At 41.2% G+C, this 13,807-nt stretch overlaps 1 protein-coding gene across 1 annotated transcript in view; it reads left to right on the top strand.

Moving 5' to 3' along the window:
• Window positions 1-13,807, top strand: part of rasgrp3 (RAS guanyl releasing protein 3 (calcium and DAG-regulated)) — a 36,508-nt gene that overhangs the window by 3,234 nt on the left and 19,467 nt on the right. The window contains 3 exon segments of the mRNA XM_035532907.1: window positions 11,672-11,860; window positions 12,695-12,797; window positions 13,418-13,480. Coding sequence (XP_035388800.1) covers window positions 11,791-11,860; window positions 12,695-12,797; window positions 13,418-13,480 — 236 coding nt within the window. The 5' untranslated portion in view covers window positions 11,672-11,790.

Here is a 13,807-nt window from a genome sequence, read left to right as displayed (position 1 = left end):
ATGACTGAATGTCTTACAAAGTTTGTTGCATGATGGCAGGTGGCCAAGGGTCTTTAGGCTTATTTCTGTTTTTATAGCTCCTCAAAATTTAACTGAACATCTGAAAACAGGTGTCAGTTGTGATAGCATTTTAAGAATATGTGCAATCATAAAAGGTTTTAAACAAAATTAGGAGTTTAAATCTTTTTTTCTTAGAAGCCAGTAGTATTTTCCATATTAAACACTTTAGAGATTATATTCCATCACGAGAGTGATATACTACTCCTTTTCACACAGAACTCACTTTTTTAATGTTACCTAATGTTTGTGACCAAGAAAGGAGGCTTCCATAATTTATGAAGCACTGCTGTGTCACGGTGACATGTGCATAAATAAATGTGTGCGTCACAATGATTAACCCAAAAATGGAGGCAGAGTGCAGTTTACACAGACCAAAGCAGGTGTGCGGGAAGGGATGTGTGTGTGTGTGGGTTTTGAGGGGGGGAGGAGCTATTGGGCTAGCATTATAGTTTATTGGTGCAACTGAGAGCCTGGATACAAACTACATAAAGCCTGTAAATGTAACCCCAGTAAACTCTTAAATCATTAGGCCTAAATAAACATATAAATGAGGATATATGAACATTAACGTGTTTATTAACATTTAGTTTAAGCAGTGGAATCTAGCATGTTTTTGCAAGTGAAAGTAGAAATTAAATTGAAATTAATGTAAAAGGCTTCATATATATATATATATATATATATATATATATATATATATATATATATATATATATATATATATATATATATATATATATATATATATATAGGTAATACTACTGATAATTGTTTTCGTTTTTTTGGAAACTTTTACGTTACTAGATAAAAAGAAATCCAATATTCTTTTCTGCTTGCTGTTGCTCGCTTATATGTGTAGATGGGTCTCCTCAACAAGTCCCGACTCTGTTTAAACCCATTCTATGCACAGTTTATGTTTTAAGTTTCCAGTTACTGCTGAGTGTAAGATATGACAGCCTACAGCACCGTAAGCTTCGCCCCCTGCGCTAATAGATGAAAGTGACAAAGGATCGATCGCTAGAGGAAAATGTGAGTGGGAAGAATAGAAGTCCTTGTCTATGGGTGTGGTGCATGCACTGGAAATGGCTTCTGGAAACCCGCCACACGCAGTTACGACAGTTTTCTGTTCTGATTCACTGCAGCGTAAAACCACACGTGAGAACACCGAGGAAAGTGTATCGCTTCTGACTGCACAGCTGTCGAACAAAGGCGCAGATTATCACTGGATCTGCTTTATAAGTGAGAACAGGACCAAGGAAGAAGATTGCTCAGTAATTATTCTTTAGAGAAGAAAATGTATTGACTGGATTCAAGATAGGCTGATGTCATTTTCGTTGCATATACTAAAGCCTTTGATAAAACATGTTTCAGTGGTTAAGGTACTGGACTAGTAATCAGAAGGTTGCCAGTTCAAGTCCCACCACTGCCAAGTTGCCACTGTTGGGCCCCTGAACAAGACCCTTAACCCTCATTTGCTCAAGTTGCACTCAGTCATCATTGTAAGCTGCTTTGGATAAAGGTGTCAGCTAAATGCTGTTAATGTTAACCCATTAATGGTCTGCTGTCTAAGGTGCAGACAGTGACAACATCATGTGGTAGGCAGATGGACAGAATTATATGAACATATCAACAGCTATCATGCACCTACACTCAGTTACCTTTATCAGGTACCAGCAATGTCTGTGATGATGAGCTGGAAGCTGGTGAACACTAGACAGCAATGAAGGCAGTCCAAAACATTAAAAACAAAATGTTTTAATTCATCAAGTGGGTATAGCGACTTGACAAAATTCATAGCCAATACACTACTTGTTAAGTCTGGGACTTTTGAAATGTTCTGAGTAATTTTTGGTTTCCTCTGCCATTTGTTTTATCATCAAACAGCTGTTCACTAATATTCACTAACATATTATTCATATATTATAATAATATATTATTACACTGTGCAAAGCTACAGTTAAAATACAATCTCTCAGAAATGTCTGGCAAACCTGATTATGTAAAGAAAAACTGTACAGTGAGAATTATTACAAATGTATAGTTACACTGATTTTTGTTATTGCTACAAATATTTACACATGTGAGCTTGTCCTCCTCACAACAAACCTGAGTGGATCATGTTAGGTTATTGCAAACCAACAAAGCAAACCTGCTCATTTATTAAGAAGCACTTTGAAACACTGGGTGTGTGCAGGCTTTGAGGGTAAGCAGGGAAGAAATGTGTACAAATTTGTGGTCTCTGTGTGCATTTACCTCCACTGTTCTGAAAACTTCCTTCCTTCTTTAACCATGCTCACGCTAACGAGCACACACTGGAGAGGTCAGATGCGTTCTTGATACACTTTCTCACAGACAGGGAGGGCTGGTCTATAGGAGGCTTTTCATTTTTCAGTTGGCTTATAAGATTTTTAGTGGTTTGGTATCGTAAATGGTGCCTGGAGCTTGTTGATCGGTAGAGAAAGAACTGATGTTTGTCTCTGATGACACACTTTCTCACATATACTCTCTTCACCATAGCGACCAGCCCTCTGATCTCACTCTGGGCAGACGATTCGGCTTCTACAATAGAAATTCGGGAGTTTTGCTTAGTGAGGTCATACTGGACAAACTTACTGCTTGTTTTGACTGACACATTATTGAAACAAAGGCTCTAAATGAGGACTCTGAGCTGCTCTAAATGGGGACTATTGTTTAAAGTGGAAAAGTAGCATTGCATACAATTGTTGTGTCTAAAGGTTGATGTATATGCCATTGTTGTGCTGGTGTGTAAGGGTCAGGATAAGATTAACATGCTTTCTGCAGCCGTACATTAGTGCGCATCATTAGCTTTCTTTAGAAAAGAGGAGGAAATCATGTGATTCTTCAGAGAATAAAGATTCTGCATGAGTGCTTTTCTTACACATCCTGTTCATCAGTCGCTGGCAGCAACCACAACCTGCTTTTAGCTTTAAAAACAGAGAGGGGGAAGAATGAGAAGAGTGGAAAAGCAGAGAGCAGAAAACGAGGTGATTGTGGATGACAGCTATTTGTTAATCACAGACAACTATCCGTCCACTCTCTCTCTATCTCTCTGTCTCTCTCTCTCTGTCTCTCTCTCTCTGTCTCTCTCTCTCTCTCTCTCTCTCTGTCTCTCTCTCTATCTCTCTCTGTCTCTCCCTCTCTCTCTCTCTCTTTATCTCTCTCTCTCTCTGTCTCTCTCTCTCTCAACTGCTCTCTTACTTGCTCTTTCTGTTTCACCCTCTCTGACTCTCTTTCTCACATACAAACATAGAAACACACAAAAGTTTAACTCAACAGGATGAAATGGTGGTTGCCCTCCCCTCCTGGTTAGACACCATGACGTGTTTCCTGTGTGCTGTGTTTCAGTTTACCTTGCTGTCGGTCTGTTTTTAGCCAGGAGAGGAAACACACTGAGAAAGAATAGAAGGAAGTGGACGTGCCATTTGGACAAACAGTCCCAGAGAGATCTGACAGTGGGAGGGAGAGAGAGAGAATTCTATCAGCACCACGGCTGAGTGGAGTATCATTTTGTGTGTGTGTGTGTGTGTGTGTGTGTGTGTGTGTGTGTGTGTGTGTGTGTGTAAATACACGTAATACATGTGTAAATACGTGTGGGAACAGAGCAGGTGTTTACATGCCTGATAGAACCCAGCCATGTGGTGGACACGGATCCGTCTGGAGGTGGAGTTTGTCACTGTGTTCCTCTGTACTGGGTCTGCTGTCTCTCAGTAAATCACAGCACCAACCAACGTACACTCACAATTTCTCAAGACTTGCATGACCCACCTCGTAAGAAAGGTTAAAGTTTAGTGCTGGGTTTGAATGATCCATAGGGTTTCGGTTAGGGTTAGGGTTAGATCAATAGGGACATCGCCATGGAAATGGATTTTAGATTCATGTTCATTGCAACCACTTTGCTGAAAGAGAAAGACAGACAGACTGCAGTCATAGACGTCCACAGCTTGCTCTGCAGTAGCCTGAGCAGCTAAGAACAGTGTGTGTGTGTAGACCACTGGCACAACCTCCACATGTATAAAGACCACTGTATGACATCAGGACCTATTATTCATGAGTGTGAATTTATTTGGAGTGGTAACCTCAGGTATATTGGCTCATGACTACACAGGGTCATATTACCTCTTTAGAGAAAGTTTCTCTTAAGCGCTCATTAATCTTAAATGTTTGCTCTTTATATCATAGTAGCATAATTTGTCATAGTTGATATTTGATTGATAATTGAGCTTCATAAAATAATTTAACAAACACCATTTCCAAAACATAAATGCATGACAATTAGAGTACATTTTATGTTATATTAAAAATATATAACCTATGTTTTCTCACTGTGTTTTAGTTTTACTGTCAGTTTAATTACTGCATGACTAACTGGTTTTACTGGTGCTTATTACTGAAGAGTGCTGTGTGACTAACTGGTTTTACTGGTGATTATTACTGAAGGCTGCTGCGTGACTAACTGGTTTTACTGGTGATGATTACTGAAGACTGCTGCGCGACTAAATGGTTTTACTGGTGTTTATTACTGAAGACTGCTGCGTGACTAACTGGTTTTACTGGTGATGATTACTGAAGACTGCTGCGTGACTAACTGGTTTTACTGGTGTTTATTACTGAAGGCTGCTGCATGACTAACTGGTTTTACTGGTGTTTATTACTGAAGACTGCTGCGTGACTAACTGGTTTTACTGGTGATTATTACTGAAGGCTGCTGCGTGACTAACTGGTTTTACTGGTGATTATTACTGAAGGCTGCTGCGCGACTAACTGGTTTTACTGGTGTTTATTACTGAAGGCTGCTGCGTGACTAACTGGTTTTACTGGTGATGATTACTGAAGACTGCTGCGTGACTAACTGGTTTTGCTGGTGATTATTACTGAAGACTGCTGCGTGACTAACTGGTTTTACTGGTGTTTATTACTGAAGGCTGCTGCGTGACACTGGTTTTACTGGTGTTTATTACTGAAGACTGGATTCAAGATAGGCTGATGTCATTTTCGTTGCATATAATAAAGCCTTTGATAAAACATGTTTCAGTGGTTAAGGTACTGGACTAGTAATCAGAAGGTTGCCAGTTCAAGTCCCACCACTGCCAAGTTGCCACTGTTGGGCCCCTGAACAAGACCCTTAACCTAACTGGTTTTACTGGTGATTATTACTGAAGGCTGCTGTGTGACTAACTGGTTTTACTGGTGTTTATTACTGAAGGCTGCTGTGTGACTAACTGGTTTTACTGGTGTTTATTACTGAAGCTCTTCTTGTTCTCTAAGCTGCTTTTTCCATCCAACTTGAATAAAAACATTTTTACAAAAAACAATAAACAGATTTTAGGATGACACTCATGTGGTACTTTACCTCAGTACCTTTAAAGGACATGAAATATTAACAAAAGGAAAAATGACTTCTTCAGTTTGACATATCTTTAGTTGATTATGTTTTTTAACTTGAATAAATACTCTACACAGTGAAAGTAAGTGAGGATGTGTTTGTGTTTCACAAATGTTTCACTAATGCAACTTGCAGTTGAAGTCAAGGCATGATACTAACTTCTGAACATACTGAACATACTGAATACTGGACACTACATTCTAGATAATAAAAATAACTGTGCAAACTTGCATTTTGAGACAGCCTCCCAGTACTATGAGAATTTTAAAACAGCTGTTTTGTTTGGAATCTCCTTGAATCTTTCTGTTTGTTCAGAAGAGAAGTGCATCTGTGATCAACGGTTTTACTCACAAGCGTTTTATACTTTAACCGTACTTAAAGAAGAGGTTGTCAGCTTCTTGTCTCTGACGTTTTTGAAAGTTTGAGACAATCTAAAAAGTGGAAGAGATAGAGGAGATCTGATAAGAACACTAAAGCTGTTGTAAAGGTTTGGGATGCTATCATTATCAAGACAAGAAACAACAGTTTTAGTAACGTGTTGGTTAAAGAAAAAAACAGTGAACCCGTCCTTTTAATTTGTGTGCCAATTATGTTGTTGGATTTTGTAGTTTAAACAAATGTACTTTTTACCAACACACATCTAGAACTTGATGTTCAGTCATTGATCTGAACATAGTGTACAAAAATAATGAGGAACAAAATTTTGTCACTTATAACAGTTTTCTAAATAAAGTATAAGTTTCTTGGTTTTATTCCTTCCTTGCTTTTTGTTTTTTTAGTTATTGAGCACTATAAGTTGTAGACAGTGGTGGAAAAGTAGTTCTTACTGGTGGTGAAGTCACAAACAGAAATGTTCTGCTAACTTACGCTGGTGCCTGAGCTGATGGGTGTGAATCAGTGTGAAAATTTCTCTCTCTCTCTCTCTCTCTCTCTCTCTCTCTCTCTCTCTCTCTCTCTCTCTCTCTCTCTCTCTCTCCCCTCTCTCTCTCTCTCTCTCTCCCTCTCCCTCTCTCAGTCCCTCCACCTCTCTCACTCTCTCTCTCTCTCCCCTCTCTCTCTCTCCCCTCTCTCTCTCTCCCTCTCTCTCTCTCCCTCTCTCAGTCCCTCCACCTCTCTCCCCCCCCCTCTCTCTCTCTCTCTCTCTCTCTCTCTCCCTCTCTCTCTCTCTCCCCTCTCTCGCTCTCCCTCTCTCTCTCTCTCTCTCTCTCCCCTCTCTCTCTCCCTCTCTCAGTCCCTCCACCTCTCTCCCTCTATCTCTCTCTCTCTCTCTCTCCCCTCTCTCTCTCCCTCTCTCAGTCCCTCCACCTCTCTCCCTCTATCTCTCTCTCTCCCTCTCTCTCTCTCTCTCTCTCTCGCCCACTCTCTCTCTCGCTCTCCCTCTCTCTCTCTCTCTCTCTCTCTCTCTCTCTCCCCCCACTCTCTCTCCCTCTCTCAGTCCCTCCACCTCTCTCCCTCTCTCTCTCTCTCTCTCCCCCCCAAACACCACGCGACCCTTCTCTCTGTCCTCCATGCTCACTCCGACCTCCCCTCACCTCTACTGCCCTCTCACTTCTCCTCTTGGTTTCTCCTTGATTGGCTGCAGTTCAGCATTATATGAGCCATGTGTCTGCATTGTGGGCTGGTGTTTATAAACAGGCTGTTGGGGTAGTTGGGCAGCGTCGGTCAGTCTGAACAGATACAGCGGAGAACAATCTAAACCACAGTCATCTCAGAGGAATACATTAGAAATTAAACACACTTTTACCACAATGTCTGGAGTTACGGATGGTAAGTGAATCAGTTTTTGTAAAAAAAAAAAACTCTCACTATTTCTCACTACAAAATCATTCTCTCTCTCTCCCTCCCCCCTCCCCTCTCTGTACTACTACGGGTTCAGATACTGGATTTTGATGTTTGTCTTTTTTGGCTCTGAGAGTGTACTGCAGCTGTACAGCAGACTGTGTACATGCTGGCTGTGTGCTGCGATGTGGAAGGGAGTTATGGTGTGTATTGTAGTTATGGTGTGTATTGTAGTTATGGCGTGTATTGTAGTTATGGCGTGTATTGTAGTTATGGTGTGTATTGTAGTTATGGCGTGTATTGTAGTTATGGTGTGTATTGTAGTTATGGCGTGTATTGTAGTTATGGTGTGTATTGTAGTTATGGTGTGTATTTTTACACTCTTCAGGAGGCTTCATGGATGTGTTTACCTTTAAACTGTCGAACATGTTGTCTGAGCCTCACAAACTTCTGGAGCCTAATTATTTAAAAATGTTTTATTCACTTAAGTAATCACTAACACGTCCATTAATGTATTCTGAGGTACTTAATTCTGCTTGAATGTATTTCTTGTCTTGTGTAAATTAGTTACCTTTAGTTGGTGAGTCATGGGTGAGCTTTGTCCTATCTATTAAGAGACATAAAGCAATTCTCTTTTTTGAGCATTGGGCAGGAACTGCTGTTCCGGCCTTGGTCTGACTGTATAACTAAACAGAAAGGCCACTGGTTTTATCTGACACATGATTGATGTTAAAGTGCTTCTGTTGCTGTGGTACTTCAGGTTTTGTTTCATAATGTGCAGCAAATTCAGAACATATGTTAGACACACCAGAGGCCTAACCCTACATTTACAAATGTTCATTTCTAACTTCAAACACTCTCTACTGGACTCTTCATGACCGCTGTTCCAAATCCATAACTGAAGTCATATTTTTTCACTTCTGCACTCTCACAGAGCTTCACATGGTTTCATTTCAGAGTTTTACTTCATAACTGGCTAAGCAATAAGAGTCAGACTGAAACACGACTTCTGACTAATTTCAATTGTGCATAGATTATGTGCAGAGCTAAATTCATGAATTTAATTTATCAAAAATGAATCAAGACAATGGTTTCCATAAGCCATTTGACTAAATGCAACTAATACAATTTTACTATGATACAATTCATTATAGTTATAAATGTCTAGCGGGATTTAGCAGGTACTTAGGATAATTAAGTATGTTAAAACAAGATGCAACTCATGACATATAATTACATTATACGATATCTTTGTATTAATTTAGGGCCCTGCCTGATTACATAGGCAGGAACCAGGCATACATTTCCTTAAAGCAAAAACCCTGTAGCACAGAGGTGTAGCAACCTCAGACTCTCAGACTGCTAGGCATCAGGCTCTCAGACTCAGAGACGTCCGACTCTCAGACCCAGAGACCTCAGACTCTCAGACTAAGAGATATCAGACACTCAGACCCAGAGAACTCAGATTCTCAGACCTTTGCATTTTAAAAATAGAGTTGGGGTGCTTAACTCAATACATCATAGCAAAGGACTGAAAACTGGTGAAGTCCAGCTGGCATTGTTAACATCATACTAACTTACACTCACCACTGTGCATTAATAATTAACAACTTTAATCTCATGTTTATAATTTTGGGCACCAGGTACTTATGGGCAACAGCCACCCAGTCACAGGGGTTAGGGTTGGGTTAGGGATAACCCTAACACCCTGTCACAAGAGTTAGTGTTAAGATTAACTATAACACCCTGATACAAGGGTTAGGGTTAGTGTTAGGGTTAGGGTTAGTTTTAGGGTTAGTGTTAGTGTTAGGGTTAGGGTTACGGTTAGAGTTAGGGTTAGTGTTATGGTTAGTGTTAGGGTTAACCCTAATGCCCAGTCACAAGGGTTAATGTTAAGATTAACTATGACACCCTGTTACAAGGGTTAGGGTTAATGTTAGGGTTAACCATTACACCCAGTCACATGGGTTAGTGTTAAGATTAACTATAACACTCTGTTACAAGGGTTAGTGTTAGTGTTAGGGTTATGATTATGGTTAGGGTTAGAGTTAGGGTTTGTGTTAGGGTTAACCATAACACCCAGTCGCAAGCTACAAACCATTAAACTGCACCTTTTGTGGCACTAAATCTTGTTTACCATTTGGAACCATGTTTATGTGCACAGAATGCTGACATATAGAACTATAACACGATTCTTCATTACATCTTCACATGTGAAAAGTCAGCACTTAGTCACGCATACAAACTCAGTCCTGATTAATATCCAGAAAATGACAGTCTGGAATATTTGCAGTAGACAATTACACAAGGACTCATGCAACTAGAATGGTTTGACACCAGACTACTCAGGAAAGCTCTTACACATTAAATATTAAATATGCAAGAAGAGTAGGTGAGGCCAGTAGGTTCCACTTCAGTTCTCACTGTGAGGCTGGAAAGGAACAGAGACATGGACCAGAACAATATATCACTGTTCCAATGTTCTTCACCATCTCCACCAAATCTCCATAGACTTAGTGTGGTGTGCCATGTGACATCACCAACCTTTAAACATCTTGAAGCCATCTGTCCAGAGAGCCAGTATAAAGATGGGCATTGGACTTGTCCAGGTGGATACTGCTGTGAGGTAGTAGAGCATGTGGAATATGGTCTGGACATCTCTGACCCTTAACAGTGCCGTTCTGAGATCGTGCCACTGAAGATTTGTGGGAACGGAACAGAGCTCCAAGGGGTTTGATGTCATCACTGAGTTTGATTGCCTGTGTTCATGCTTTCGTTGAAGTCTACTTGTCTCTGTCTCCAGCCACTGAGGAGTTCAGCTCTTACAAAATGGCTACAGTTCACATCAATATATGCCTAAAGGTCACAGAAATTTTGAATTTTGGATCATTGGTTTGCCATTTGATTTACTTTTTTTCCTCACCTGCCAGTAATTTGCCTGAAATGATTTTGACAGTAATGTCATTTACGACTTGACATTAATGACCAAAGCAGACGTGGACATCCTTTTATTGATGTGATTTAGCTCTAGGGCCTTACGTATGCGGTAGCAGGTGGCTTGATGAAAGGGAGATTAGAAGAACTGACAAACATGTCTTTTGTCTTTTGCTTCCTTAGCAGGTCTTGTAGTATTTTTATAAGCATTTATCTGAGTAGCACTAGTGTGGGTCAGAATAGACACCATGGCTTGGGCAGAACTGTGTGTCTGCACACTATAACTGTAAGCTGTGTGTTTTTAATAGCTGAGCGTGTGGTATTTTTATGAGAGCTCTTCTCTCTCGACTCGATTTGTGCAAGAGTTTTTTTTCTTAGAGCAACTTGTCTAAATGCTCTTCACTAAAAACCTCATCCTAATCGGAAATGATTTCATCAAGGTTTTAGTGAAAAATACACCAACAACTATTTAAAAGACTGGCACTTCACTTCCTGTGTTTGGTTATATATCAGTGAAACAACAGTGACACGAAGTGAGATATTTATCTTAATTATTCAGCCAGTGTGGAAAAGGTGACTTAGAATCACCAAACAGAACAAATGAGGTTTATAATCATACAAAATCTAAGTGACACTAACGCTTCTGTTCTTTAAGAGAGTTGCTTGATAATGCACCATGACCTGAAGACCTACACAAGTTCCTCTACTGGATCATTTATACAATAATAAAATTATTTCAGATGTTTTAGTGTAAAACACAAGATGAAACTGCAGATTCTGCACCTGATCCAGTGTGCATCCTGTCGGTGTCATTCAGGCTGTGATGAGTGCACACAGAGGCAGTGGGGCAGTTTTCAGCCAACTGCAATTTCTCACTTGGTTTGCACCGATGGTATCACCTGTGAAATTAATTGGAGTAAACAATATAACCTGTAATAGAAGTTTTAATTAATTAAATAATCACTTGTTATATTAGTTTGACCAATTATATCAGCTGAGATATGTCAGATTTGTCAGTGCAGGGTAAGTCATTTTGAGAAGTGTGTGCATGGATTTTAAACCAGTATTATGGAGTGTCCATGTGAACCATTACACAACTACTCCTCATTCCTGTCTGTGGGCCAGAATAATAGTGTGCCATCTGGGTGCAAATCTGCACACTCCATCAGGCACACCAGAGTGCGAGAGACTGGTGCAGGAGGAGGGGAGATGAGAAGAGGAGGAGAGGAGAGGAGAGGGGAAGGGGGGGAGAAGAAAAGAGGCTGGAAGATAAAGGAAAGAAAATGAACAGAAAATATGTACTGTTGCAGGAGTTCATTACAGAGTGCATACATCAGAGAGTAGGGTGTGGCATCACACACGCACACATGCAAAGCAATATGCTAGATTTGCACAGCATGAACCCCAATACTGCGGGAAAAAATGTAAGTGAAATATTTGAGATTTCATATATTAAGACTTAAGGTAATGTACAACCTTTTCCCTCTTCCACAGTTCTGTGGCAGTACGGGTAGCCACAGGGTCTCTGACTGTCACATTGGTGGAGGAGGGGGCTCAGCTGTCTGATGGCACAGAGTTACACACCCCAGTGAGGTCAGGTGGGCCTGCAGGTCATGGGGTCATTTCCGCTGGGGAAAGCGGCACCGCTGGAGATGCTGATAGACGCGTGCATCCAGGCTTTTGGTGAGTGTGAAGGCATCCAAGTGGCCGGTGACTTCCAAACAGTCCACAATCCAAGGGCATCACTGTACTGAGGACCTGACTCAGCTGTGTTAGGGGAGGGTTAGTGTTAGGGTTAGTGTTAGGATTAGGAACTGACCCAGCTGTGTTAGGGGAGAGTGACGGTTAGGGTTAGGGACTGATTCAGATGTGTTAGGGTTAGTGTTAGTGTTAAGGTTAGGATTAGGAACTGACTCAGCTATGTTAGGGGAGGATTAGTGTTAGTGTTAGGGTTAGGAATTGACTCAGCTGTGTTAGGGTTCGTGTTAGGGTTAGGAATTGACTCAGCTGTGTTAGGGTTAGTGTTAATGTTAGGGTTAGGGTTAGGATTAGGAACTGACTCAGCTGTGTTAGGGTTAGTGTTAAAGTTAGGGTTAGGGTTAGGATTAGGAACTGACTCAGCTGTGTTAGGGTTAGTGTTAATGTTAGGGTTAGGGTTAGGATTAGGAACTGACTCAGCTGTGTTAGGGTTAGTGTTAAAGTTAGGGTTAGGGTTAGGATTAGGAACTGACTCAGCTGTGTTAGGGGAAGGAACCGAACAAGGACCCGCTGGTCTTTCTGGACTGGGTTGAGAGCCTCAATGACGAAAAAAATAATAGTAGAAACATTCCATTTAGAAACATGTAATAAACACTAGTTTAACATTAAAATACTTTGAAAATATATACACTAAGTAAGATATACACTAAGATGGTTCATTTGGCAGAATTGATGTCTTATTTACCAGCACATCTCATATAACGTTTGTGTGTGTGTGTGTGTGTGTGTGTGTGTGTGTGTGTGTGTGTGTGTGTGTAGATGATGATGGAGAACTTCGAGGGAATCAACTTCCTCGGACGCTCCTCCTCATGCATCGCTGGTACGTCTCCTCCACAGAGCTAGCGGGAAAGCTCCTACTGATATATCCTTCACCTGCTGTGTGTGTGTGTGTGTGTCTGTCTGTTTGTGTCTGTGTGTGTCTATGTGAGTGAGTGTGCATATGTGTGTGTGTGTGTGTGTGTGTGTGTGTTTGTGCGTGCGTGAGTGAGTGTTATGCATGTGCATTGGTTTAATTGACTGCATACACTTGGAAACTGCCAAGTCCAAGTGTGAGGGACACGTAGTCACAGGCGAACAGTGAATGGAACAGATGCACATTGGTCCTGCTCACTAATCCCCTCCCCACAGGCTGCTGCACCAGACCACACAACTCTCACGTCAGACGGTACATTCACACTGAGCGCATGTGCACGCAGAACCAGAGGCCTGGTGATCTCGGAGTTGAGTCTCAGCTTGGTGGCTGTGTCTTAACTTCCCAGGCTGTTCCCACATACAAGCAGTAATGAATATTTGCAGAATGACAAATGCTTGAGCATGTGGGACAAGGAGGGACAATATGGGATTTATGTGCATCATGTCCTCAGTATAATGAAGATTTAAAATGATGTCTTTAATGGAATATGTAAATGTGTGTGTGTGTGTGTGTGTGTGTGTGTGTGACTGAGCTTCTTCATTGATGTACTGTCCTTGACAAGCACGTACGTATCGTGACTGTGCTGGAGAGGACAGTGAGCCTACACGGCTGAAGATCTGTTATTTAATGAGGTAAATAAGCAGTTCAGGTCATTTTCTCCCTCTCAACTCTTCAGCAAGGTTTTGCATCGCTAGGCAACCACCTGCAGCAGATCGTACTGAGCAGAGCAGATCAGATCCCATTCTGGTGGCTGTCTGGGTTTCCTGTTCTTTCTTCCTCCACGCTGCTAAAAGCTGTGCTCTCAGAAGGAGTGACAGAGGTTCATGAAAAAGTCCAGTCCATAGACTAGTCATCCTGTTTTATTTGTAGTGGGAAAAGAACCCAAGGACTCGACCGTCTGTTGTGCGTTCTGAACAAACCAGGGCTTCAGGCTTGCTCTGTCCCTCTTGGTCTCCTTC

Source organism: Electrophorus electricus, chromosome 13 (assembly GCF_013358815.1).
Source record: "Electrophorus electricus isolate fEleEle1 chromosome 13, fEleEle1.pri, whole genome shotgun sequence".
NCBI lineage: Eukaryota > Metazoa > Chordata > Actinopteri > Gymnotiformes > Gymnotidae > Electrophorus > Electrophorus electricus.
This window is presented reverse-complemented; position numbering and strand designations above follow the sequence as displayed.